Genomic DNA, 26,914 nt, shown 5'->3' on the forward strand with positions numbered 1-26,914 from the left:
CTTCTCTGCACTAAATAGCTGTGAGCTTATTTACATGTTCTTCGGCCTGTCTGTTGGATTTGGCTGGTGTCCTCACTAGAGTGCATGTGATTGTCCAAACATTTCTGGTCCCTCAGAATCATATGCGACTTGATGGTTCTCTGTCAAAGCACTACGCAGGTACTCCACAAGGTATGGTCAAGTCTGCTGAACATGGGTAATGTGCAATTTCTAGGTCAGAGGCCTGTATTGTTTTTAACATATGCTGACATGATTCATTATGACTGTTTGTAATGTATTTTTTACCAATAATCAAAATAGGCTACAATACCATTTTTATTTATTCTTCACCATTTGCTGTGCTGTATACTATTTTATGATTTGTTAGCAATAGTACATGACTTGAGATATGTATATATATATATATATATATAAATGTGTGTGTAAAAACCTGAGAGTTGTACATACATGTATTCTTTTGGAATATTCTGATTACCCACGCTGCATGAATTTTTCTTTACTTTACCTTTCTTTCGCTTTTTTTTTTTTTTTTTTGTAGGAGTGTGGCCTGCTTCTCATGTGAAATGTTTCCCATGATTAATGGTATCATCATCATTTATTCCATGTTAGACTGAATAATAAATATGATGAAGCTCTTTTGATTTGTCTCCTCCATCTGCTTAGAGAGTCGGGTGCTCTTGATGTTCTTAAAATTGTTGGGCGCGTTTGTTTATGTGATTCCGGCAACATACTTTGCTGACACATACCGTACAGCCAAAACATTATTGCCACCTGCCTCGTGTTGACTGCGTCCCCGTTTCAGGGTAAAACAGTTGCATGGAACCTCTGAAACAGATATTGTAAGTTGGTCAGGATTGAACTCCACAAACTAGTGTTCTTTTAGCCATTATTCTTGAACCAATTTTTTGCAGTGTTATCCTGTTGGAACTGGCTACTGCCATCAGGGAATACCAGTTTCCATGATGTTATGACCCAGCCGTGTCATCCTCAAAGTTGCTCAGATCCTTACTCTTGCTTGTAGTGCTTGTAGTGACAAATACAGCACTGCGCAAAGGTGAAATGCATGGCTCTTTCCTTCCGAAACATAACTCTGAGATTGTTCAGGACAGGACAATCTAAATGTGCAAGACATACGAACAATAGTTATTAAAGCGTGAAAGTGGCATTTAACTCTTGATATTTAGAACACATTGAGAATAATATTGTATTGCTGTTAATAAAAAACATCTTGTAGCCAAAATAAACAGTTTTGGTTTTGCACAGTACTGTATATCCCATCAACTATTTCTATCAAGATCAGGAATAATAAGTCACTTCATCTCATAATGTTATGGCTAATCTGTGAAATCAGTGAGGTATTGCATATATCTGAATCTGTCGCGGTGAAATCAGTTCGGCCATGCCTGCCTCTGAGCCTGTCGAGTCTTGCATCTTCTTTCCCCCCTGAGTGTCCTGGTTTATCATCATGGGGGTAAATGATGTGAAAACCGCTAATCTCTCCTTTTCACAGGCGCATGTTCCAGCAAAGAAACAATGAAAACGATATAAACTGACACGTTATGGAGGGAATAATAATGTATTTCATATCTCCTGGCCTCAATTATGCATTAGGTGTTTATATATAGAATGAGCAGTGGGGGAGGGCCCGGGGAAACGCTGACGGTGACTCAGAGGCTGATTGATTTCGTGTTGGCTTGACCTCTGACCTTCTACGTTCCCACGGAGGACTTTCTGACGCCCCAGCCGAGCGCACGGGAGACGGGCGATGGAAGAGTGCGAGGGAGGATGGAGGGCTGAGCGGCCTGCATGGTCCCCGACGGTGACGTTGCACCCGATGTTGCCATGTCCGCTTTTTTAACGCGACTTCATTTCAACTGACCAAAACTATACTACACAAGTTATATAAAAATAATGTCAAAGGCTAGGTGTTTTTTGTTCTTATTTCGAAATTCAGAGCTGTACCAAATAATTAAGGAGAAAAATCCATGATTTCAGTCAGGCTTACAGATTTTCTGCAGCAGCACTCCAGTACATATTTTTTAAAAACACGTTTATTGGAAAAAACATTCATATGAATGGATGCTCCACACACTCATTTCTATAAAATAAAATGTTACGCTTAAAAACGAATCAACAATTCGACTCAACGGGCTCGTCGCGTCTTTGTCACACCAGACCTGGCAACACGGGCCGCACGTTGTGGAGACGGGGAGAGGAAAGGATGGTGGGGGGAGGAGAGGAGCGTCTCCTGCGCGATAAGCGGCATCGCACCGGCCAGGTCGCTGTCCGCCGTTAATAAAGCCGTCGGGCGGCGGGATCTGTGGACGGATGAAGGCCTCGGAGCCGGCGACGCGCGGCGGGAGCGCGCACGCACCGCAGCCGTAGCGCAGTAGGACATTTGCTGGTTTCCCGAGTCGTGCGCTGCGGAGAATTAAAGGGACCCGTGTAGGAGCCAGCGTGTTATGTAAGTAGTGTTTACTGTGGCAGCGTGTGGCATTTCGTCTTTAATTTCATTTAAGTTCTCTGGCACAGCAGAAGTCGTGTGCATTCGCCTCTCCTCACTTCCGATCTTAATTTTATTTTTACTGACATTTTATGCAAATTTCACATCTATTCTTCATGCCCAGTCACATTATCTGAACTTTAACCAGTTAATGTTGTGTGGCTTTAATTTTTTGTTCAGACCTGGTTGTACAAATCTGGGTTAAATCAATTCTGACCGGGCGTGTCGGTAAGGGCCGCCTGCCGCCTTGCTGTAGCGAAGCATCGGCCTCAGTCTCCACCCTCCTCATCCTCCTCCTCCTCCTCCATCCTGCATCCTCCTCCATCCTCCTCCATCCCATCCGCCGAGGTTCCGATTCGCTCCTCGGTGACGACCAGGCCCACACAGGTTCTCCACATTACACATCTGATTTATTTCCAGGGCCAGCGTGGACGTGTTTTTTTTTTTTTTTTTTTGGAGAGGTTCGTCCACGGTACTGAAACGTCCTGTAACGTCCTGTATAATTATTATATTACTATGTAGAGAGTGCAGCTTCTTTTCACGTCAGGATCCGCTGCTGGTATTTGAAGTCCCTCGCTGTGCTTACAGGATGTCGGCCCATGTGAAACCATGGGGCGGCATCATGCCTCGCCGCTCTCCGGCGGCGGCCAACACAGATAGCGGGAGATTCCATCCCGCCGACAGGCAATGAGTCGGACCTCTTGATTTAGTTTTCACCCAAGTTGCCTCTCTTCCTCCCTCCCCCCTTCTGTCTCTCTCTCTCTCCCAACAGGCCCTGTCCAGTAATGGCCTGGCTATTATTTATCTTTTTCTGCTGTGTTCCCACTCTCAGCGTGGCTATACATAATTCAACAGCAGGAGGTAATGTAATGTGTGTGTGTGTGTGTGTGTGTGTGTGCGCAATGTAACTTCATCTTAATGACTAAAGTAGTGTCCTGTGGTTGAGTAGAGCACTAAGCATGTCTTATAGCCCTATTTTCACACCAGGTGTATTGTCCCACTAGATATGTCTTGAGATTAACGGATTAGTTATCTGTTAGGAACAAACTACTTTTTCTCGGAGTGCAATTATTTCTGAAACCCAGGATGTTGTATTCTAAACGAATATTGAAATGTGAGGAGCCTGTAAACTTGCGCTCCGTACCTCCTCATTCTTACAACAGGGACAGTCCCCCCTGGAGACACTCAGGGTTAAGTGTCTTGCTCAGGGACACAAAAATATACAGGTACATATATATTTTAGGTACACTCTAAAAAATAATCCATCCTGTCTGCCAGCGCTGCAGTGAACGCTGGTTCCTTTGCTCATAATACCACTTGTTCAGCACAATCTCTGTTATCGACGTCTCTGGACCACGTCAACATCAAACAACGCTGTTGTTCAAGAATCTGACCATCCGCCTTTAGGCTTTTAGAACGTGTGCTGATGTCCTGTGGGACATGTTTGGAAATTCGATGCTATCGTGCTTGGATGAAATGTCTCTTGATCAGTTCAGATCTAGCTACATCTAACACGGCTTCTTTATGTATCTGTAACCTTCATGAGAGTCTATTTTCGTACTTGTCATAGGCTGTGCCATCATTCGCCCACCTCGCGATGGAGGAATACGTTACAGAGGACTGACGCAGGAACAGGTTGCGAACATTTACTCATTCCCAACTCTGGGGAGAAGTAGTTTTCCCTCCCCCTCAGAAAATAAAATCAAATACCAAATATCATATTTTCATTTGTATATAGAATCATGCATTCATTATACAAAATAAGTTAAATGAACAAAGTCTCTCTTTTTTTGTTAAGTGTGTTTAACAGCGTAAAAAACTGTCACAAAATGTTGTTCCTTTTGTGGGCTCATGTTTGAAGTAGGTCCGTGTTTGAATTGCAGATCCGCAGTGTGCAGATCCTGCCTGTGGACTACGAGATTGAGTACATCTGTCGCGGGAGCCGGATCATCGTCGGGCCCAAAGTCAGGAAATGTCTCCCCGACGGCACCTGGACAGACATGAGTCAGCACAGCAGATGCCGTAAGGGACACCATCGCACTTTCCACTCTGTGATCACGAGATGTTCTCGGTGTTCCACTCAGTGTACAGGCACGCTCAACGTTTTAATGTGAACAGTTAAAATTTAGTGAGTTCTTGCAGAAACGCAAAAAAATATCTCAACCACCGTATTGGACAATGGGGACAGTCCTGATCTTCTCTGTAGTTGATTCATGATCTTTTCACGAACGTACAAAACAGTCATGCGGCTTCAAACTGTGAAGAATCTCATTCGTGACAAATGTCTTGTTTGCATAGTCTCCATACCCTCCGTACAGTAGGGGTGTCCAGATACACCCCACACACTGGGAGCAGTGTATCTCTGGTAGTCTCATCATTTTAATAGTTTACAGCCACTTTGATTCAGTCCCACGATGAGAATGCCCCAGGACGCACCGCTTCAGTGACCGTAGCTTTAAATGCAAATGAGGAGGAGGGAGGCGGGACAAGGAGGAGAGCAGCCTATAGAAGTAGAGGGGACATTCGTGGAAATGATTTCATCAACACCATTCACCAACCACAATGTTTTGCCGTGTTTTCCAGAATAAAAAAATTCCCCTTGTGACGACGCAGCCCTTTTTACACCATTTGGGTATTAATAATCTCACAAAGGGAAATTGTAATTTGTAATTTTTTGCTATTTCCATAAGCATTCCAAAGCATTTTAGCTTACTAGGTTTTATAGAAAATTTGAAAAGTCACATTTCTCCTTTGTCCACCTGTCTGTCTCTCAGTGTCTGTCCAATAGAAAAAAGATGCACTTTATTCAGTCAGTTATGTTTTCTTGATACCGGAGCTCTCTCTCTCTCTTTCCTGCCAGTGCTGCTGTGTCCACGCGCCTGGACATCTCTGGAGAATGGGCGGGTGTTGCTGCAGCCTCCCGGGCCGCCGGTGGAGAGCACGACTCTGCGCTACAGCTGCCACGCTGGCTTCAAGCTGGAGGGTCGCAACAGCAGCTACTGCACCAAGTTAGGGAAGTGGGACTCCCCGAAGCCAGCCTGCCTGTGTGAGTGAATCGAACCAGAATCGAGCCGTCTGCTTCACCGCTTTCTGCTGATTTTCTGCCACTGGAGCAATGGAGGCGGGAAAAATACACACTTTGGCCATATGTTCCAAATTCTGTTGGGCTCTAAAACACAAGCGTTGGTGTAATGATTACCCTGGTGTAGTTTTCCCCTTTTTCTTTAACGTTCATGAAAAGGCACAAATGGTGTGTGGAGTTCATTTCAAGATTTGACTAGCAACAATACATATTCACGCAGTTGTTGTTTTCTTATTTATAATTATTTCATTGCCTGTTTTTTGTTCATTTGTTCACTGCCTTTGTTTGTGTATGTGTGTGTGTGTGTGTGTGTGACTTTTCATTTAAAATACATGTAGCCAATTGTATTAAATGTGAAAATTATATTATTTTGTTTTATTTCAGCTGTTTGTATCATATTTGTTATTGGTCAAAACAAGATGATATATATTTGTGTTTTTTTTGCTTATATTAATCCAATTTTTTTTCTGTGCTTGCCAGTTGACAGAAACTACACAGGTAAGATTTATTTCTAATTTTACAGAAAATTTTGAATCTTTTATTTGCAGTACTTCACATTGGACACAAGGTGGCCACGTTGTACGATTCTCCAGCAAGTTTAATGAAAGACCATACGATGTAGACTAATGTTCCAGGAATGCAATTTAAAGGTCCCCTATTATGAAAATTTCACTTTAAGAGATTATTTAACATTAACACGAGTTCTGTGTTCCTGCTCCTGTCTATGCTCCTGCTGTGGGTAGAAATGACGATATGTATAATGCGTGCTTTGGCCATTCTGCTTCACCGCGGCAGCTCAGATGGTTGGATCTGGAAATACTCCCCTTATTTCCTCATAAGTGGAAAGGTTACCTCCCCTTTCTTACGCTTTGAATGAGAATTTCCTACCCCTCCCCTAGAAAAGTAATTTCACAAACAGTCATGACTTCCAAATGTGCTAAGCATTTCAGTTGCTCAGTGATTGGATGTAAAAATGAGCAAAAAAAGTTCTATTCTTTTATACTTCTATAGGCCACTCTCCTCCTCGTCCCACCTCTCAACTCCTCTTTTGCATTTAAAGCTACAGACACCGAAACAGCACGTCCTGGGGAAATCTCGTAGTGTGACTGGATCAAAGTGGCTGTAAATCTGCACCACGTCCTAGGTGCATAATAGGGGACCTTTAAAATTGAATTGAGCAGAATAGAGAAGTTATTACTATTTGTGCAGGTATAGGATAAAATATAGTGGGTTGTGGTTTTCCATGTTCCAGTGTTATTCCTGCTATGCACCTGAAACCTGGACTCGGGTGGGTTTAGTGAATCGATGAATAGTCCATTGTGGCATTAACTTCATCTTCATTTTATTCAGAGTGATTTATTTGGTGTTTGTGGGAATCCACTGATCATTGAAATTTGTTGCTTTGAACACAGAAACACAGAAAGCGTGCACATGATTCGCATGTGATCAGTGGAGGGAGATGCACCCTGAAGGACAGGAGCTTCAACTCAGCAATGCAATTAGTTTCTTATCTGCTTGAGTAATTTAGAAGTAATTTCCATGGAGCACCAACAGGCAGAGACAGACTGCTAATGGGATGATATGTGAAAATGCAGGGAGAAAATCTGGATTTAAAGATAAATTCCATACAGGCGTCAAAATTAAATGTGCCAATAGTATTATTATGATTCTAATCTGTTATGTTCTGTGATCCGTGGATCCTAGTTAATTCTGCCTCTGATGTGTCATTGAAGCCCCTTTGAAGACCAGAGCATTTAATGGTGATGGAAATGGGATTTGCAGAGTCACATTCCGCCCTCTGAAATGTTTCGCACAGAATAAATACAAGCTGGACTTTCAGAAGCCGTTCGCCACAAGGCTTAGCGGTGCGTGTGCGTATGGACCGGCACTAACTTCTGACTCAGTTACATTTACAGCATTTCTCAGATGCCCTCAGATGCGTCTTACAATCAGTAGTTACAGTGACAGTCCGCCCCCTGTAGCAATTTAGGATTAAGTGTCTTGCTCAGGGACACAATGGTAGTAAGTGGGATTTGAACCTGGGTCTTCTGGTTCACAGGCGAGTGTGTTACCCACTAGGCTACTACCACCTCAGTTGCCTCCTGCATCTCCTCCCTGTGAGCATCAGCGCCTACATGGTGCAGTCTCAGCATGGTGAAGATTAGTGTATTCAAAAAGAAGGAAGCACTATGTATGGTGGTGTGTATGTGTGGTCTTATTCATTTTATTATTATTATAGCTATATCTATCTGGGGATAGATTACAAAACCATCATAGATCATCAAAACCAATGCACCATAATCCCTTCTGTTCTGAGGTCAGGTTTATGCTAGAAATATAATATTTAATATATGTATTGCATGTAAGTCCTCAAAAAGATGTGTGTGTGTGTGTGAGTGTGAAGAGATGCGTCGGCACATTTGCACAAGCATGACTGCAGTTGAGCTGAGAGATGCCCGCCCGCGGCCTGCTCTTCGATTAGCTGCAACAAAAAATGTCCGTTCCCTGCACATCACCCCTGCTCTGAGCATCGATTCAGCGCCGAGGCTCCAGAGCGGCCGCTACATCGTTACAGGATCCAGCGAGACGCGCCGTGGACTCCCAGCCGTCACTCGCTTGTGACTAAAGATCACCTGTGAATATTTAATGTCGAGCTGCTGTGGCTAAAGATCAAAGGCTGCGTGCCTCCGCCCACATGCCGCATCACAGCGTCTGAGGTATAAATGTGAGGCATTTTTAGGTATTTGGAGATAATTATATCCAAGGCATTTTAGATGTTACGGCCAAATCGGAAACATTCGGATTTATCTGGAGACGCTGCGTGAGCTGCAGTAAAGAGCAAACAAATACTGCGCTGAGCTGGAGGATTGTGAAATGATGACAAATTGGTGCTACAGTGACCTGTGACCTCTTAACATAAAAAAAAACCCTTAAGCAAGTAGCATGAGCCAAACGCTGAAATCACAACGTGCACATTTTGCTGCGTCTCTTACGATGTACAGCTGAAGTTGTACAGACGGAGAACAACATTGTAATAATGCTCAGAGAACAACAGGAGAACAGATTCTTTCACTACATGCATTTTAATGTAATTATTTCATGAAAATAAGGAGATTCTGCAATAAACCATTTATGTAAATCAATATTTCATCAGTATTTGACATCCAGGGTTTTTTTGTTGTTAAAAAATGCAAATTGCTTCCTTGCTTATTTAACAATTGCAATCTCTCACTTCCCCTCGTCCTCCTCCCTCCTTCCACACCCGGCCTGTGATCGGAGTTTGAAGCGATAATTAGTTCTTAAATTGACATGCGAGGAAGGAACTGAGGCGCGCCGATGCGCAGCTGGACCTCTCAGCCTTGACCTTTCCTAATGAAAAGAGCATCGCTTATGGTCTAATTAGCCACAGAATTATGCTGCTGCTAATCTGATTACTCAGGGTCAAAAAATGTGTTCCAGTCAATTTGAATGGCAGTGCCCGACTCCCTGATTGTTTAACTAGCCTTTAAATGCGTGAAAGCATACAGGGTTGTCATATTAATCCAACAAATTAAATGTAGTCTGCATTTTTTTATGTCATTTATTCATAATAGCAAAGATGTGACTTTAATACCCCATATGTTTTTTTGCAAGTTAATGTGCCGGTGATACTGAGGGGGATTTACAGAGGTATGCAATTTAATTTACTGTGGTATGCAATCATAAATGGGTCTGGTTCTTTGAGGACATTCTAGAAGTTTGTTCTCGCATTAGACACTTTTTAAAGTTGAAGGTCCAAAACATTATGTAGCACAACTACATTATTTAATACTTAAGGGTTCAACTGAATGCAGGTTCTTTTTTTCTGTGAATTGCAAAACTGACCAATGCTTTTGCATTGTAGTGGACAAATATATGTATGCATGCAGTATGCTGATGAACAGGTCCTGATGCCAAAGCCACTCCACACTCAGGTTAGAACCGAAAATAGAGGAACAGGTGACTCCAGGCAGACCGAAGAAGTGCGAACAGGAGGAGTCGGGGTGAGAAGCGGCTGTCACTTTTTATTAGACGATTCAAATAATGACTTAAGAACAAGTGAAGAGCTTATTATTAGAAGGAGTGGGTGGCTGTCTTTTTGGTGCATAAAAAAGGCATAGACATTTCATTATGTAATTGGGAGCGAAAAAGAAAAGACTGCTGACAGGATTGCAGGATGAGGCAGCCAGGTCTGTGAAAAATCCAGTGCCAAACATAAGCAACTTGTGACCATGTAGATGTCTTTTTGAATGGCAAAATTGAATGAGTGGCGCTATTATGGCGGTGCCATTACAATTGCCCAAACTTGATGTTCCCAGTGAAAACCTTTCTAAATGAACAGGACGCTATTATGAGGATTCATTCCAAGAGGATTAAAATACTGAAGAGTGCCTTTTAGAACCTTACTTCTCAAGCTGTGGTACATTGGAGGTAGTGAGACTCCCTCTAGTGGTATGCATAGTATTTATGATTTCTGTTTATTTTTAGTGGTCTTAGTGTCCCCTAATGCTATATTGAAATATCTCTCTGAAATTCAGCCATGGTGCAGAATTACAGCCACTTAGATCCAGTCACACAACGAGATTTCCCCAGGACACGCTGTTTCGTTGCCTTTAACTTTAAATGCTAATGATGAGGAGCGAGGCGGGACGAGTAGGAGAGTGGTCGATAGAAGTTTTCACAGAAATTATGATCATTGACCAACTACAATGTTTGGTGCAGAGAGGAAGTTGTGTATGTGTTTTTCACGAATAAAAAAATTCCCCTTGTGACAACTTAAGGGGGCAGTGGTGGTCTAGCGATTAAGGTAGCGGTCCCATAATCAGAAGGTTGCCACTTCGAATCCGGATCCGCCAAGGTGCCCCTGAGGTGCCACTGAGCAAAGCACCGTTCCCACTCACTGGCTGCCCACTGCTCACCAAGGGTGTTGGTTAAAAGCAGGTGACACATTTTGTCATGTCACCGTGTGCTGTGCTGCAGTATTTCACAATGACAATCACTTTCACTTTTCACTTTCGACATAAAGGGGTGAATTCCAGATCTGACAGTCTGAGCTGCCACTCTCTGAATGTTGAAGCAGAATGGCCAAAGCACTCTTTAATCAAGTCAAATTTTCATGTCAGGGGACCTTTAAAATAATTTATAATTTTTAAATTAATTAATATTTTTATATTTAGTTTGTTATATAATGATATCCAGACAGTTTTGGCCAGATACAGTCATGTGAAAAAATTAGGACACCCTATGTTTGTTGTAAAATATATTTGGACATATGGATATTTAATATAACTTTTAAGGATACTGAGGGACCCAAATAATATAACTAAACTATTAAAAAATAAGAAAAGCCTTCTTAAGACTTTCTGTGAAATGTAATTTTAAAAGAATGCAATTTCTGGTGAGGAATAAATTAGGACACCCCCACATATTATCCCACTTAAAATGGTTAAAAATCACACACAGGCGTATCAGGCACACATGATTGTTACCCAGCATTGTAAAGGAGCCGTCCCCTATTAAAACCTCAGATTTAGTTTGGTTTGCTCATGACAGTTCAAGTGTAAGAAGTAAAAACCATGGTGAGATCTAAAGAGCTGTCTGATGCCCTCAGAAAGAAGATTTAAAAAGATCTCAAAAGAATTTGACATCAGCCATTCCCCCATCCGGAAAATTGTTTTGGTGGACGTTCAGAACAACTGCCATCATGCGCAGGTCTGGCCGTCCAAGAAAAATCCTAAATGTCATTACAGCAGGCTCTGGCCACTGTGGATGTGAAAGTGCATGTCTCTACTATCAGAAAGATTTGAATTTCAGGGGTGGTGTGCAAGCTCTCTAAAAGAAACATTAAGGCCAGACTGAAGTTTGCCAGAGCGAGCGCAGACGAAGGCCATGACTTAAGGAATAATGTTCATTGGGCAAATTACTATAAAATGTAATTATTTCGATACCAGAACAGAAGACATGTTTGGTGAAAACCAAATACAGCCTTCCAAGAAAAGGACCTCATACCGACTGTGAAGTATCTTGGTTTGGGGTGGCTTTGCTGCAGCAGGACCTGGCCAGCTCACCATCATAGAATCCATCATGAATTCTTCCGGGTATCAGAGGGTGCTTGAAGACCAAATTGTAAACTGAAGCGAAACTGGACACTGACTGGGTGGTTGTAGCCTAGTGGGTAACACACCTGCCCGGTAACACACTCAAAGACCCAGAAGAAGGGGGGGGGCTTTCCCTGTAACTACTGATTGTAAGTCGTTGTGGATAAGGGCGTCTGATAAATGCCGTAAATGTACTAGATCCAAAAATGTACTGCAACACGACAATCATCCAAAGCGTTCCAGCAAATACCAGCTTACAGCCATACCAACCGAAGAACACCCAATCTCGTCTGATCTTGGAAGCTAAGGAGGGTAGGACCTGCATAGTATTTGGATGGGAGACTGCCTGGGAATACCAGGTGCTGTAAGCTTTAACTATGGGGCAGTGGTGGCCCGTAATCAGAAGGTTATCGGTTCGAATTCCGATCCGCCAAGGTGCCATCCCCACACGCTGCTCCCCCCCATCCCCACATGGCTGCCCACTGCTCACCAGGGGTGATGGTTAAAAGCAGAGGACACATTTTGTTGTGTGCACTATGTGCTGTGCTGCAGTGTTTCACAATGACAATCACTTCACATTCTTCATTTGTTCTTCAAATCCAAAAAGGGGAGGTTAAAACTAACAAGTGGAGAGTCCTGGAATGGCCAAGTCAAAGCCCTGATTTTAATACCATTTAGACGCTGTGGGGTTACATGAAATGGGCCGTGCATGCAAGAAACCTGTCAAACTTGCACAGGTGAAAGAATTCTGCGTTGATGAGTGGGGCAAACTTTGTTTTGATCGATGTCAGAGACTGGTAACAAAAGGTGTCTCACTGAAGATAGGGTGGTAGTAGCCTAGAGGTTAACACACTCGCCTATGAACCAGAAGACCCAGGTTCAAACCCTACTTACTACCATTGTGTCCCTGAGCAAGACACTTAACCCTAAGTTGGTCCAGGGGATGACTGTCCCTGTAAATACTGATAGTAAGTTGCTCTTGATAAGGGCGTATGATACATGCTGTAAAATGTAATGTTATATCAGCCAGAGGGGGCACTAGCACTAGTTATTAGGGGGTAGGTGTCCTAACTTTTTCCATTAAAATACACATTTTGGTTTTTTTGCAATAAAGTCATTAAATTTACAGTAATAATTTGCAGTAAATTGGACATTGATATGTGAACAGTTCTTAATAAAGAATGGGGTGTCTAATTTTCTCACATGACTGTATCAGATATGTATATCATGACCCACAACCCCAATCAATTTCTGTAATTTACAGCCCCAAACGCGATCAGGCAAAAGCAAGTGCAAAGTCGATTCGTGTTAAGCCCCGCCCGTCTTGCCGGCAGGCCCCGCCCCCTCCGCGTATAGACCCTCCCCCGCCCGCCAGCATCGCCGCGCTCCAGCAGCAGCTCTCGCTCCCGGATCACGCTGCGCAGGACCACGGTGCTGATGCTGCGTCGCCGACATCCTTCTCCGCACGGATGCCGTCCCTTCTTCTCTTTCCTTTTCTTTTTTCTGTTCACGCGTGAACTCGGTTTAGCGCTCGCGCGGTGAAAAGTTCGACCAGACGGACGTTGCGTTTCAACTTCACATTTGTTTCGGGTTCATTAGTAAACCCGACCAGCCTCCACGCAGCACTGCGTGCACGCTTTCCGTGACATTTGCAAAATGGAGTTTTAGAAAGGGGAACTAAATGAAATTTCTGCAAGGTCAGCAGAAACCCATGGCGCTGCTCTCGCTGCGGTCCGCGCTCCTCTCCCTCACCTCCCTCCTCCTCTGCTCGTGCCCGGCCGCAGGCAAGAAGAAGCTGTACATCGGGGCGCTCTTCCCCATGAGCGGCGGCTGGCCCGGGGGTCAGGCGTGTCTGCCCTCCGCCCAGATGGCGCTGGACCTGGTCAACAACCGCAGCGACATCCTGCCCGACTACGAGCTGGAGCTCATCTACTACGACAGCATGGTGAGTCGCGTTCACCAATTTCCAGCATGTCTGATATGGATGAGACGTGTCTTTTTATTCTTAAAAGTCAAAACCAAACTTTTAAGTTTCTGTCCCTCGCCCACCCAACTCCAACTCCGGATCCCGCACCTCCGTTCAGCATGGAAGCAGTTAAGTACTCCTTGACTGATTGTGGAGTTTTGTGGAGAGCTGGACTCCTATTGGTCTGATGGACTCTGCATTGGTATGGAGGGGGAGTGTGGAAAGTTGGCATGGCAACAGTTACCACCGAAACTACATTTGCGCGCATCTTGGCCGATATCAGGGCTTAAACTGTGAAGATGTTGGCGTTTCAGTTAAAAGAGGACAAAGATGAAGCAGATATGAGGGGCAAAGCATCGCTGCGACTGGCAAAATCATGAAGTATTTTGTGAACTGTGAACTGTTTAGCTTTCTAACTCTATCCAGCCTTCTGTGAAGTTATTATTTAAATGTGAAACATTTTACACATATTATTCTTCATTAAGGGTCCACCATGATGATATTAAGCAGCACCAAACAGTCCATTTAAAATAATTGTAAATTACCTGGCAAAAATGTGAGTTCTTTTTCACTGCCTTACGCTGAATGTTTTTCTGCTTCTCGGTTCTTCTCAGAAGTGATCAGCATTGATTCCATCAGTGGAATATATTTCTGCTTTGATTCCTTTTCTTTTCTGTCTCCATGGCTGATATTTGTCTGTTGTTCTGAAAGCGTTTCCAGCTGTTCTGAGATCAGTTTGCAGCTCGTGTTACAGGTGTGTGTGTGTGTGTGTGTGTGTGTTGTGTAGATCAGCTGCAGGAAGCCAGATCTCAGCAGCTCAGCCCATAAACTGTATTTAAATTTTAATTTATGAATTCTCCCCTCAGTCAGGTGACTCTTCACACCTGTGCTTGATATTTAATTTAAGCGGCACTGAAGAGTCCCGCCGAAGTCATATTCATCAAAAAGTTTTTTTATTTATTTTGTTCTCAAAGAGCTGGAGGTGCAGAAGCGCCCCGTTCAGCTAATCCTCGCCAAACAGGCAATTATCACATGCAGCGCCGCTCCCTTCGAACACCTCACATTTCGACAAAGGATTATTTATTTCATTATCGGCAGTAAAAAGTTCTCCAGAAGACAAGTGTATATGGAGGGAGGTAGACATGAGTCGCGGTAAGACCCCCTTATCATGGAAACCTCGTTCTAATTGGAGTGGGAGGCCGGCGGCTGAAGATCTCATCTCGAGGTGTGTTACCGCGGCTGTTTACAGGGATCTCCATATGCACCCTCTCCCGTCTGTTGCCATGGTTATATCAAAGCCGGGAGCGCAAACTTTGATCAATTATTAAGTGTGATGGAGGGAGACAGAGGTGGAGGGGGAGAGGGGGACGGGGACGGAGACAGAAGCCCCCACCCCCCCCACCCCCCAGCTCCTTGTGTTTTAATTGGCAGCTGTTACCCTGAGCTGCAGGGATTATAATATTCAAATATCAAACCGAGTCCCACGCCGCAGGTATGCAAACACACCCGCTGCCTGCAACTCAAACGATAAATCTGCAAATCCCTCCGATGTGTAATAATGGCGCTGCATGATTAACACCTCTGGGCAGGTTTTTGAGGGGAGACGTCACATCAAGCGTGTCTTCACCCAGAAGACAGACAAAGTTTAACGATGGGGTTTTTTTTTTGTAAACAAAGTTTTAAAAGAATTGACCGCCCTCACGCGATGTACGTCCTGTCACGGCCGTTTGGCACGGCGAGGCAGGTGAACCGAAACGGTGACAAGACTCGAGGATTACATTTACATTTACATTTATGGCATTTATCAGACGCTCTTATCCAGAGCGACTTACAATCAGTAGTTACAGGGACAGGTTCCCCTGGAGTATTTAGGGTTAAGTGTCCTGCTCAGGGACACAATGGTAGGAAGTGGGATTTGAACCTGTGACTCTGTAGTCTTCTGGTTCATAGGCAAGTGTGTTACCCACTAGGCTACTACCATCCCAGGATGGTAGAGGATGAAGAAGGGCGCATTCGCACGACGTCACGAAACATGGGTTTAATCTGTGATGAACAGGACGGGGGACACATTCGGTAACATGTAACAACAGACACAAACAGGGCAGCTTTATTGAATAAGACACAGGTGAACACGATCAGGAAACAGTACACAGGACGGACGTGAAACTCCGGTCCGGGTGTAACCCCTTCCGGACCGGATCCTGACACTTCCTCGTCGTGGACGATTTAAACCCCCTCCCGTCAATACGCCACACGCCCGGGTGTAGCCCAGCGTCTCTCCCATCGGCGCTTCTAATGCTCTCTTCACCCAGGGGATGTCAGTGGCCGAGATCGGGTAGTTTATTAGCGGTTTCATTCAATAATCCTGATTGGTGGACAGCACCCACGGCCACGCCTACAGCAGCAACAGCAGCCCTCATACCTGTCAGACATCGGCGGATGGGTGTCCGGTTCGCTAGTAAAGCCAAACATCTACGGGAGCGTGATCCCCTCCCCGTGTGGCAGCGTGGGCTTTGTGTGGGACGCTGCAGCCAGCCAGCCAGCCCTGCCGCTTAGACGCTCGTGCTCTTCCTTCAGGCTCTCAGTTCTTCTACGCCTTCTGTTCTCCTCCTGAAAAGATCGCAGCGGTTTTTAGGTTTTTTTTTCAGGGGCCGTTATGTTGTTTTTGAGAAACTCGTTCTTTTTGCCGGTTTATGTTGGCAGGAGTAATAGATCCGACTCAGAGGTGGCTTCCCTGTTATCGTGAAGATGCACATGGCGTCTGAAGCGCGATGCAGAGTGATGCATGGCGTGTGAGAGGAGATGCGGGCCCTGTTAACCCCCAGAGGGAAGCGCGCGGCTCTCCGCCACTGGCAGTTCCGTAACCAAATCGCATCTGTGGATGTCATCTCAGTTCAGCCGAGTTCAGATGTGAAATTGGAATGAATTGTGCTCACATTTTCAGCCACAGGCGCTGTCGGCGAGAAGCGCAGCGTGACTGTCACCGACACAGTGACAGAAGGAAACCTCGTCACACCGCAGCACGAGTGGATCGTAAACCGCGTGTCAGCACAGTGTATTTTTCTCCTGGCTGGCTGGTGACACCCTTCGCCTTCGCTGGATTGGTGGCCGTGTGTCAGGGCTCATTGGCCGGAGGAAGAGTAGACGTGTCACCGGTTGTGGGCGGGTGGTTTAGACCCGACTGGCCCGACTGTTAGCTGCACTCACAGCTGTAAGCATATTTCACGTTTGTGTTATTTCTCCTGTCATTACATTATTCATCATGCAACAACATCCTGGCCTCACACCTGTCCAAAGGCACGCACATGGTGAGCCGGCGACTCTGAATTGGTGATCGGTGTGAGTGTGACGGGGAACATGATGTGTCCGGATGTTCCCTACTCGGCCTCCGCTCAGCCCTCTGCCCACGGCCTCCATTCACTACTCACAGGTTCAGTCCCCCGTGGAAAATGCCCCAGGAAGCAGCGTCCGTACAGGTGGGGGCGGGTGTGTGCGTGTTAACCGGGTGAGACCGCTCCACCGCATGCTATAAATGTCAAACAGCGTTTTCAGGAGAAAGACCTCTGAAAGGCTCTTGCTCTTGAAACAAGGCATCCGATCCCTTGACATTCGCGCCGGTGTTCTATCGCCGCACACCCACCCGGACATGATGCGCCGACGATTGACACGGGCGTGTCTGCTGTGCGGGGAGGGGCAACTCAAAATCTTTTTTTTTTTTTTTTTCAATCATAACAATGCAACGCAAAAAATTGTGAAGCAACTGACCCGCAATCCAATGTGAATGTGAAGCGTGTTCGTGCGAGCATATTGTTCTGGCTGGAGCCTTTTCCCCACACTGTAATAGCGTTAATTAAGCACTGTAGCAAGCATCGGTTGTAATTGTGATCAATTGGTTCTTTTTTTTATATCGATTGATGGACCTATTTCTTCTGCATTTATTGCAGGTGCCTTACATAAAAAAAATATCCCACAATGTGACAATGTGTCCTCTTAGGAGACGGGTTCATTTTAACACCCTACTTAATATGGCTTAAAGTAATTGTCTGGTATTTGTTGTCATTGTCCCTTTTTCTCTGGAACAGTGTGACCCGGGCGAAGCCACTAAGCTCCTGTACGACCTGCTCTACACTGAGCCCATTAAGATTGTGCTGATGCCGGGCTGCAGCTCCGTGTCCACCCTGGTGGCTGAAGCAGCGCGCATGTGGAACCTGATTGTGGTAGGTGTTGGCCGATGACGAATGTGACAGAAGCCCGTCAGGCACCCTGCAGGATGCAGGAACCTTTGTGTTCGGCCTCCGCTGACAAATGACACGGCAGTGGCTGCGTTCTAGCTGTGGTGTCACTTGTTTCCCTAAACTTTTTAACGAGGAAGAAAGTGAGCGAAGTTTCCGGGAGACTGGGGTTTTGACTGGGGTTGCATTACAAACGTGCAAAGGTTCATGGGACATCGCTACAGCAAACATGAAATATACTCATTATTTCTTCTGTTTTGCAACCATCTTTGACACGATTGTTGAACTGGGTTTGGAGGCGGGAATAGTGGTGAATAGACTAGATATTATGCGTCTATTTGATTTTACGGTTTTTATACTTGCCTACCCTTAGACTTGAAAACAGAGCTTACATCTGGTCGTCTGTAATAATGAGCCAAACAAAGAGGCCTCTGCTTTTGGCCTCGGATGAAAGGAAAATGCAGTTGTTCCTGTAGGCCATTCTGGCAGCGCCTGCTAGACTAAAAGGAGGCCTGGCGCGCAGTGGTCCCATGCAGTCAGAGGTGAAGTGTGTTAGTGTGGGAAGGTCTTCTTTCCTTTTTTCCCCTGCTTTCAGTGTTCTCAGAGGTTTGTCTGCGGAGGCATGTTCCTGCCAGCTCTTCCCACGATGCACTCATAGTGCGTTGAATCATTCCGTCAGGCTCATACCTGCACCAGCAGACTGAAGACATTTCGGTTGCTGCTAAAATATTTAGTCCAGGGTCTTAGACCTTTCCGTAAATTCGAGGAGGTGGACAAAAAGACCTCAATTAAACATTCATTCGATCTTAATTAATTAATGTGGTGTTGACTTCAAATACTGGGCAAAATCACAGAGCTATTCAAAATATAATGCTGTGCCATAATGGTATCTAAAAATGTGCAGTATATTACTTCAGGCATGACAGTCAAGTCAATTGAAAATGGAGTTTAGTAGGACAAATTCACAGCTACGTATCATCGGTGTGAAATGTGCTGTTGGGAAGGTTACTTTTAAAATGTATTCCACTACAGATTACAGAATACATGCCCCAAAATGTAGTTCCGTTAAGTTACTCTACATGAATTTAGCAATCACAGATAATGAAAAATCCCTGTTTTTCCTTAACCGTTTCTTTATTTATTAAGCTGAAAAGTGGTAGAGTATTAGACAAACATAAAATATGGCATTGAAAAGTATTTACTGTTATGGTCACCAACATATTCATCCCTTAGTTAAAATAAAAAGTAGCCTTGCACAAGGAAAAAAAGCAGCATTTTCAATGGCCCTCTTCCTGATTAGGACAAAAGAATTTACTTCCAGATGTTTCTTTAGGTTGGATGTGGAGTTGGTTGCTGGCAAACAGGAAATGCATTCCTTCCCGGCCACTGCTGGCTCTGTTGCGCTGGCTCCGGGTCCACCAACGTTAACAGGACGCTTACATTAGAGCCGCTTACTGCGTGTTTTGTTTGGGTTTCCGGTGTTCTCACGATTTATGATGCTTTTCGGTGCTACTGTATAGGGTTCCATTTCAATTTGTGCATTTCGGATAACGGTACAAATCACTATCATCATATATGCTTAATTCATTGTAAAGTTAAAGTTGGCACATTATTACAGAAATATTACAGAAATATGGTCAAATTATGAAAAGTATCTTCATTATTACAGTCAGTTCTTTGTTGGGTCTTATGGGATAACGTTTTGCCTTTTTGCATACATTACAAAAACAAAATTCCTTTTTTTTAAGAGACACTAGTGTTTTTTTTTTTTATTCCGGGAACAAATGTATGCTGAGTGAGACGGAACTGTTTTGTATTGTTATTTTTCTGAAGACTACGGAATTCTACCTATTGAATGCACGATGGTAAATACGTCTTTATGTAGTTGCGGTGAAGTGCTACAACATCTGCTGCCGCCATTATTCCCACTCTCTTTCATCCCCAGCTGTCATATGGCTCCAGCTCGCCAGCGCTCTCCAACCGCCAGCGCTTCCCCACCTTCTTCCGCACGCACCCCTCCGCCACGCTGCACAACCCCACCCGCGTCAAGCTCTTCCAGAAGTGGAACTGGAACAAAATCGCCACCATCCAGCAGACGACGGAGGTCTTCACTTCGGTCAGTCGCCCCTTTTTAATACTGCCGCCTGCGTTCTTCCGCTGTGTTCTGCAGAGAACATGCTACTGGTATGAATCTCCTCTCAGTCCTTGAGCAGGAAACAGGTCTGATAAGGGGGTGGGGGGGCGGGTGACTGCACTTGTTTACTCAGCTCAATTGATCTGGGACATTTGCACAGCGCCGGTTGGAATATCGGCCCAGTCGTACATCACCCAGTTGCCAGCTCAGCTCGCTGGTTATAGATTCCCGCAAATTTCCTCTTCCTGCTTTTCTCCCACTCCCCTGCTCTCATCTGCATCTGACTCACTTCTCGACTCCCCTCTTTGTCTTCTCTCTATTGCTCCTGTCCTGGTTTTCGTGTTCTGCTTTTCTCCCTCGCTTTGCACTCCATCGTATTTCCCTCTATCCCACCTCAGACCCTGGATGATTTGGAGCAGCGCGTGAAGGAAGCTGGGATAGAGATAAGCGTGCGGCAGAGCTTCCTCACCGATCCTGCCGTGGCTGTCAAGAATCTCAAGGTACTTTGATGAAAAATACAAGATTTTGTGTGTAGCCACGCACCCCTTCTGCAGCATCCTGCTCCACTCCCTGACAATGAACAAGCCAACAGAGATCTTAACTGCACATGAAAACCACTCCTGAAGACAAACATGGCCTCGGCGTGGAAAAAAGTTTTCCTTTGGCTTTCACAGCCTTTCATAGATAAGACAGAAGAGGAGGAGTATTTGAAATGCATTTGATACAACATGGTGGAGAAACCCTACAATGTTGGATACTGTGTTGTCTTATTCACAACATTTTGTTACAGTTTTAATGTCTATAAGTCACCTGTTGAAACAGGTGATATAAAATACACTGTTATAACCAAGATTCATTGTTAGACTGTGTTTTTTTTTGTTAGACTGTGGTTTTTTTCAACAAGTTCTGAATATTTTAAAGCAGCTGTTCACATTCAAAGTGTTGAAATCTATGACTGTATATATATCCACATCTGTTAATATTAGCTTTATTCAGGTTCTGAAGGATATTAACAGATTAATAACTTTATTAAACTTTATTAATAATAGCGTCAGGATGCCAGGATCATAGTGGGGCTCTTCTATGAGACAGAAGCCAGGAAAGTATTCTGTGAGGTAAGTGGCTGGTCTTTCTAGGGCACGTCATACGGAAGGGTTTAATACTTCCTCAACATGTAGGAGACCTTGATTCTTTAATCTCAACATTTTTAGAATAATCATTGTTGCTATTCGTGCTATGGTTCTTTAATGAGGTTTTACAGTAAGAAGATTTTAAGGTTTATTTTTACATTTATGCATGTTGGTTAATTCATCAGGTTCTGCATGGTGACATCTGTATGATCTGTTTAGTTTTTACTCTGCTTGGTTTGGTTTATGTAAATGTTCGTTAAGACTTTTGCCTATAAATATGCTTTGACTAATAATACCTTAGAAATGCCTTTGTCTGAAGCCAATATGACATGAACTTGCAACACAAAAAGTGTTATAACCAGAAATTACTCACACTGTACAGTACAGTACGGACTTGGGCGGGCACAAATATAACAGAATAAAAATGATTTTACAAAGTTATTACTTTGGTAGTTGTCACTGAAAGACTCCCTTTTCCTCTAACAGGTATTTAAGGAGAAGCTTTATGGGAAGAAGTATGTGTGGTTTTTGATTGGCTGGTATGCTGACAACTGGTTCAAGATCAAAGACCCAGCTATCAACTGCACCGTGGAGAACATGACTGAGGCCGTTGAGGGCCACATCACCACCGAGATAGTCATGCTCAACCCTGAGACAGTCCGTGGAGCATCAAACCTGGTGAGAAAGACACATTTTTCCTTTGGAAACATGACTGTCAACTTTGTCAATCATCTTCATCAATGTCTTTGGTTTGAAACTTTTCTTGAAATTGGATTCCACTTCTCCACAGGACAGTAGAATCCATTTAAAATGTGACCCCTTGAATGTCCTTCTTCTAGACCTCTCAAGAATTCCTGGGGGCACTGATGAACAGACTTGGGGGGAAAAACCCAGAGGAGACCGGGGGCTTCCAAGAAGCTCCACTGGCCTACGATGCAGTCTGGGCCCTGGCGCTGGCACTGAACAAGACAGTGGAGCCCCTGAAGACCAAGGGCCGTCGGCTGGAGGACTTCAATTATAACAATCATGACATCACGGCCGAGATCTACCGCGCTCTTAACACCAGCTCTTTCGAAGGGGTTTCTGTGAGTATGAGAAAGAAGTCCATAATAAAACAAAATCCTTCATCCCTGCCAATGACCTCCATTTATGGAAACTGCGTTGTTGGTGTGCTGGGATTATGCAGGGTGAGGGGTTGATCAAGGTCTAAAAATAAACCAAACCCAAGAGTCCAGTAAAAAAGAATCCATGTAACCGTCATGTAAGATGAGTTGAAATGGGTTTGTTGTCGTCTTTAAAAAAAGCCTTTTAAGGAATATTCTTTTATTTTAAAGATGAGACAATGTTAACATTTAAATTCCATTACGCTTTCCTGTGATCAGTGGACAGTAGCAAAGTAAGAGTAATTTTGTTGTACATTTTTTTGCCGCGGTTAATTTCAAATAACTATCTTAAAATAAATGATTTTCGTTAACATAGTTTACTTCGTCATGTCTGACGTGCAAAGAGCACAGGGGTGGCAACCAATCATTATTTCTCACTTGCAAAAACAGACCTGCTTAACCAACAATAAACACTACTGGAAGGCTTATAAATAGTCATGATTAATTTATAGCAAAATGTGCGATTAACATTTTTTTAATTAATTGACAGCCTAAATTTTTACTTGTGAATGGATCAAATTTAACAAGTCCACAGCCTTGCAATTTATTTCCTAGCCACTTGGTTTTCCCTGTCTTTATTCGCACAGCGTATGGTTTTACGCCAGATGCCCTTCCTGATGCAGTCCTCCCCATTTACCTGGGCTTTTGGACCGGCACCAACATTTACACTGTTCACTTGGTTCTACCTAATGGAAACAGTTTGCCTTCAATGTCACGTGTTTATGATTAATTCATTAGCCAAATCAGCCAAATAAATTCCTTTATATATAATGTTGTGTACCAAAAGTGACGTAAAAGTCATTTCACCAAAAAGAATGATCAAGTGAAAGTTTTAAGGGAGTAATATTTTACCTCAAGAATCTTTTAAGGAATTGGTTTGTGTACTTTATATACCAGTGCTTATTAGACAACACATACATTTTTTAAATGATTGATCTTTTTGATATCGATATTGTTTGACCTTTTCAGAAATGCTTTGAGCTGCTTGAGCTATTGTTGAACTTGTTCTTTTTCACAGGGTCACGTCGTGTTTGACGCTCAGGGCTCAAGAATGGCTTGGACACTTATCGAGCAGCTCCAAGGTATGCTTCTGCCCCAGATGCAGTGTGTGAAGAGCACGATTGTCGGGCGCTCCACTTACTTTATTGGCTTTAATTTGCCATTGTGTTGGAAGAGCTTCTGTCACTGCTGCTTTCCGAATAGAACTGCCCTCTGTCAATGATAAATTAATGAGGCCTGTTTCTGGGCAAAGGCTAGGCGCCTACGCTGATCTTTTTCAATGTCAGTGAATAAGTCATTTTAGCCTGATTTTCCATGCCTCTGGCTGACATTATGCAGCGCATCTAAATGTCTCATATACATATATCTAGCTTGTGTCATTTCTTGTGCAGATTAACCACTTCATATCCAGGGATTGCCACAACATAGAATCCCTCTTTATACCGCAATAAATAAATGTTATTAATATGGTAATTAAGATGAGTAAGTGCATGGAATGGTGTTTGCTAATGGGATAAAGGTGATTTTCAACAAACTGAACTGCTCTTAAATGAATGAATAAGAATCTATAAGAATACATTAAAATACATTTGTGTTCTACTGTATGTTGTAGGTGGGAGCTATAAGAAGATTGGGTACTACGACATGACCAAAGGAAATCTCTCCTGGTACGGCAATGACAAGTGGATAGGTGAGTGTAATTTTCTTTTTTTGCTCATCCCCCACAGTGGACACTGGTGGTCACTGTATGATGGAAGCCTGATGGAAGAGCACAGATTATTTGAGAAAGTGAAGTGATTGTCATTGTGATACACCGCAGGACAACGAAATGTGTCCTCTGATTTAAACCCATCATGACAGGCGCCCGGGGACCAATGTGTGGGAACGATGCTTTGCTCAAGGGACCATGGCGGATCGGGATTTGAACCGGCAACCTTCTGATTACACTGCCCCCAATTTTTTTTTTCCACCAATTTAATTTTTTTAAACTGGACAAACCAACATATAGGGCTCTGCTTTGGGAAAAGGGGACGTGGAAACGGGAAAAGGAAAGGCACCACTCACACAGGGAACACACACATCGCACGCTCTGCCTGGAAAACCAACACAAGCTTCCTTCACTGGTTCCATGTTTCATTCCGGAACCCAGAAGTGGCCGTCATTTGCTTTAATCAATATAATCTTGTTATATTTTCCCTTTTTTTTTATTTTTCGTGGTTTTAAAGCCCTTTGATTTTTCCCCTGTGTGGCCAGTGTGCTATATTAACAAATGTGTTTGCATTGCACCAAGCAATTTGGAGGATAGACAGATTGCACACATAACTCCTTTTTAAAAAAGGCTGCAAAGTGCATTGAAAAGTCATTTAACTCAGCATGAAAAAAAAGTCACGTTAGCCCACTTTTCCAAAGTGCAATGATTTATATTCCCCCCCGTCCGCCTGAGAGCTGTGGCCGCCCTGGCATTTCGCTTGAGGCGGCGCTGATTGGGTCTCAAATGAATCCTCCGTGTTCTTCGCTGAGGAGAAGGACATCGGTCACACTGGCATTTTCGCGAAACCCTGCTTTCGGGAAGGAGGTGGGTGGGCGAATCCTCCAAGGATGTGCAATTTGCCCTAGTGGTTCTGGCTGGGGGCCGGGGGGCGGTGACTAGGGAGACTTTGGCGAGCTGTGTTTCGCGACAGAAGAGGCAGTTCGGCCTGTGGTTGGGTGACACCGCGCCGGCACTAACGACCTGGAACAGATTGGTTTTCCGTGCAGAACACTGTTCGGGCGGACGCTGTGGTCCCGTTACCATGCCCTTGCCCTTGTTTTCGGAGATTGGGCCAGAGGCAGCGCCTCGGGGCGGGGGGCACTTTAAATAGACGGGTATTTCTGGAGGGCCGGAGCGTGATGTAAATCAGCACGGAGAAGTGCACTTTCCCAGTGGGCGGAGCTCTGCAGCTGGCGTCCTGCCTTCTGTCCGCGCGCTCGGCTCTTCACCGTAGTCCTTGACAACCACTTTCCTGGCTGGCTGTCCTCACAATCGCTGTGGCAACTGTTATGCAGCGCGGTCGCCATGGCAACACTCTGTCCTGATTCTCAGATCAAGGACAGGCGAAGGTTTATAAACTGTGCTAACATGGTAGCCGCCAGAACAGTACACACACACACACACTGCTGCAGCACACATGCCACTTTGGCGACGGTGTCACATGATCAATCTCTTTAATGTCAGACACACAATAAGTACCAAAACAAAATATCAGAATACTGATGTTACCCTCAGGATGTCCGATACTCTGTATACACACACACACACATTCTCACATGCGCTTCACAATGTCACAACGGTCCTACTTCGTTCTCAGTGTGACCTAAACTGCCACTCACAGCGGATAACGACGAGCCGCATGCCCCAGACTGTCCGTCTCAGTCCAACTGAATCTGCGGCAGCAGCGCAGCTGCAGTCCGACGCTGTCACACCACGAGAACTCGGACCCGACTCGGCCGCTTCAACCTGCATCTGCATCACCCTGGCGACAGTTCACTCGGCCACCTCTGTCATTAGAAAAGGCCGCGTTTAAAGCACGCCGAACGAACAGCTTCACCTTGCACAAGAAAACTGCCTTGCGCGCTTAGCTCGGCTGTTACATATAAAAACATAAAAAATTCTGTAGGGTTGATTCCAAATGTGATTTTTAAGTTTTGCTAGTGAGCTGTCCTCGTTCTTTTCTCTGCAGGATCGGGACCCCCGGCTGACCAGACGGTGGTGATCAGGGAGTTCAGGTTCCTGTCTCAGAACCTCTTCATTTCCGTCTCGGTGTTCGCCAGCTTGGGAATCCTCCTGGGCATCGTGTGTCTCACCTTCAACATCTACAACAGCAACGTGCGGTGGGCGGCCTTCTCATTAGCCGTGTGCCGTACACACAGTCAGCACACTGCCAGTCACATCTCTGCTGTGTAATGTCTACATGGCTGAAAAGTCACGTGGGATCGTCCAGATAATTAGTTCCCGGCTCTTTCTATGCCAAAAAAAACAAAAAAAAAAACACCTGGGGAACGACAGAAGAATGTGTGATGCAATGGAAATGGTGAATGAATGAATCATTATTTATAATTAGAGGGAAAAGAACGCGTTCGCAGTAACAAAATTTAGGCGTCTCATTTACATTACAGAGCTGTAGGGAAAATGTAAGGTATTTATACACACACACACACACACACACTCACACTTTTCCATGCTGCTTTTTTTGTAGGCCACCCACTGGCACACTGTGATGCCGCAGTAAAATACCACGCTGGTTATTATGGTCTTTGTTTTGTTGTGCCACCCACAGGTACATCCAGAACTCACAGCCCTACTTGAACAACATGACGGCCGTCGGCTGCATGCTGGCCCTGGCCGCTGTCTTCCCGCTGGGCATCGACGGCCCCCACCATGGGAACGATGATGGGGACGACGCTAACAGGTCCTCGCCGGTGCCCGTTGTGTGCCAGGTGACTCTGACTTTATCTGGCACTGAGGGCGGCCTGATACGAGAAAATTCTACATTTTATTCCTATTATACAGATATTAAGAGAATATGTATCTTAAGCCTCAGCAAACACA

At 44.5% G+C, this 26,914-nt stretch overlaps 1 protein-coding gene and 1 pseudogene across 5 annotated transcripts in view; both read left to right on the forward strand.

The window, feature by feature from the left end:
* Positions 1-2,219: 2,219 nt before the first annotated feature.
* The window catches only part of gabbr1a (gamma-aminobutyric acid (GABA) B receptor, 1a), a 32,906-nt gene continuing 8,211 nt past the window's right edge, over positions 2,220-26,914 (forward strand). For 4 of the 5 annotated variants that reach the window (XM_028979479.1, XM_028979480.1, XM_028979483.1 and 1 more), the window contains exons 1-17: positions 2,220-2,464; positions 3,276-3,364; positions 4,074-4,138; positions 4,387-4,525; positions 5,364-5,549; positions 6,066-6,083; positions 13,486-13,646; positions 17,750-17,884; positions 19,845-20,015; positions 20,432-20,533; positions 21,083-21,148; positions 21,650-21,841; positions 22,003-22,248; positions 23,345-23,408; positions 23,939-24,016; positions 26,046-26,196; positions 26,643-26,802. In XM_028979479.1, coding sequence (XP_028835312.1) covers positions 2,463-2,464; positions 3,276-3,364; positions 4,074-4,138; positions 4,387-4,525; positions 5,364-5,549; positions 6,066-6,083; positions 13,486-13,646; positions 17,750-17,884; positions 19,845-20,015; positions 20,432-20,533; positions 21,083-21,148; positions 21,650-21,841; positions 22,003-22,248; positions 23,345-23,408; positions 23,939-24,016; positions 26,046-26,196; positions 26,643-26,802 — 2,025 coding nt within the window. In that variant the 5' untranslated portion in view covers positions 2,220-2,462. Of the gene's footprint in view, positions 2,465-3,275; positions 3,365-4,073; positions 4,139-4,386; positions 4,526-5,363; positions 5,550-6,065; positions 6,084-12,663; positions 13,647-17,749; positions 17,885-19,844; positions 20,016-20,431; positions 20,534-21,082; positions 21,149-21,649; positions 21,842-22,002; positions 22,249-23,344; positions 23,409-23,938; positions 24,017-26,045; positions 26,197-26,642; positions 26,803-26,914 lie in introns of those variants that run through there. The other variant, XM_028979482.1, reaches the window with a different exon arrangement.
* On the forward strand, positions 11,954-12,072 carry LOC114791417 (uncharacterized; annotated as a pseudogene).

This window comes from Denticeps clupeoides, chromosome 5 (assembly GCF_900700375.1).
Source record: "Denticeps clupeoides chromosome 5, fDenClu1.1, whole genome shotgun sequence".
Lineage (NCBI taxonomy): Eukaryota > Metazoa > Chordata > Actinopteri > Clupeiformes > Denticipitidae > Denticeps > Denticeps clupeoides.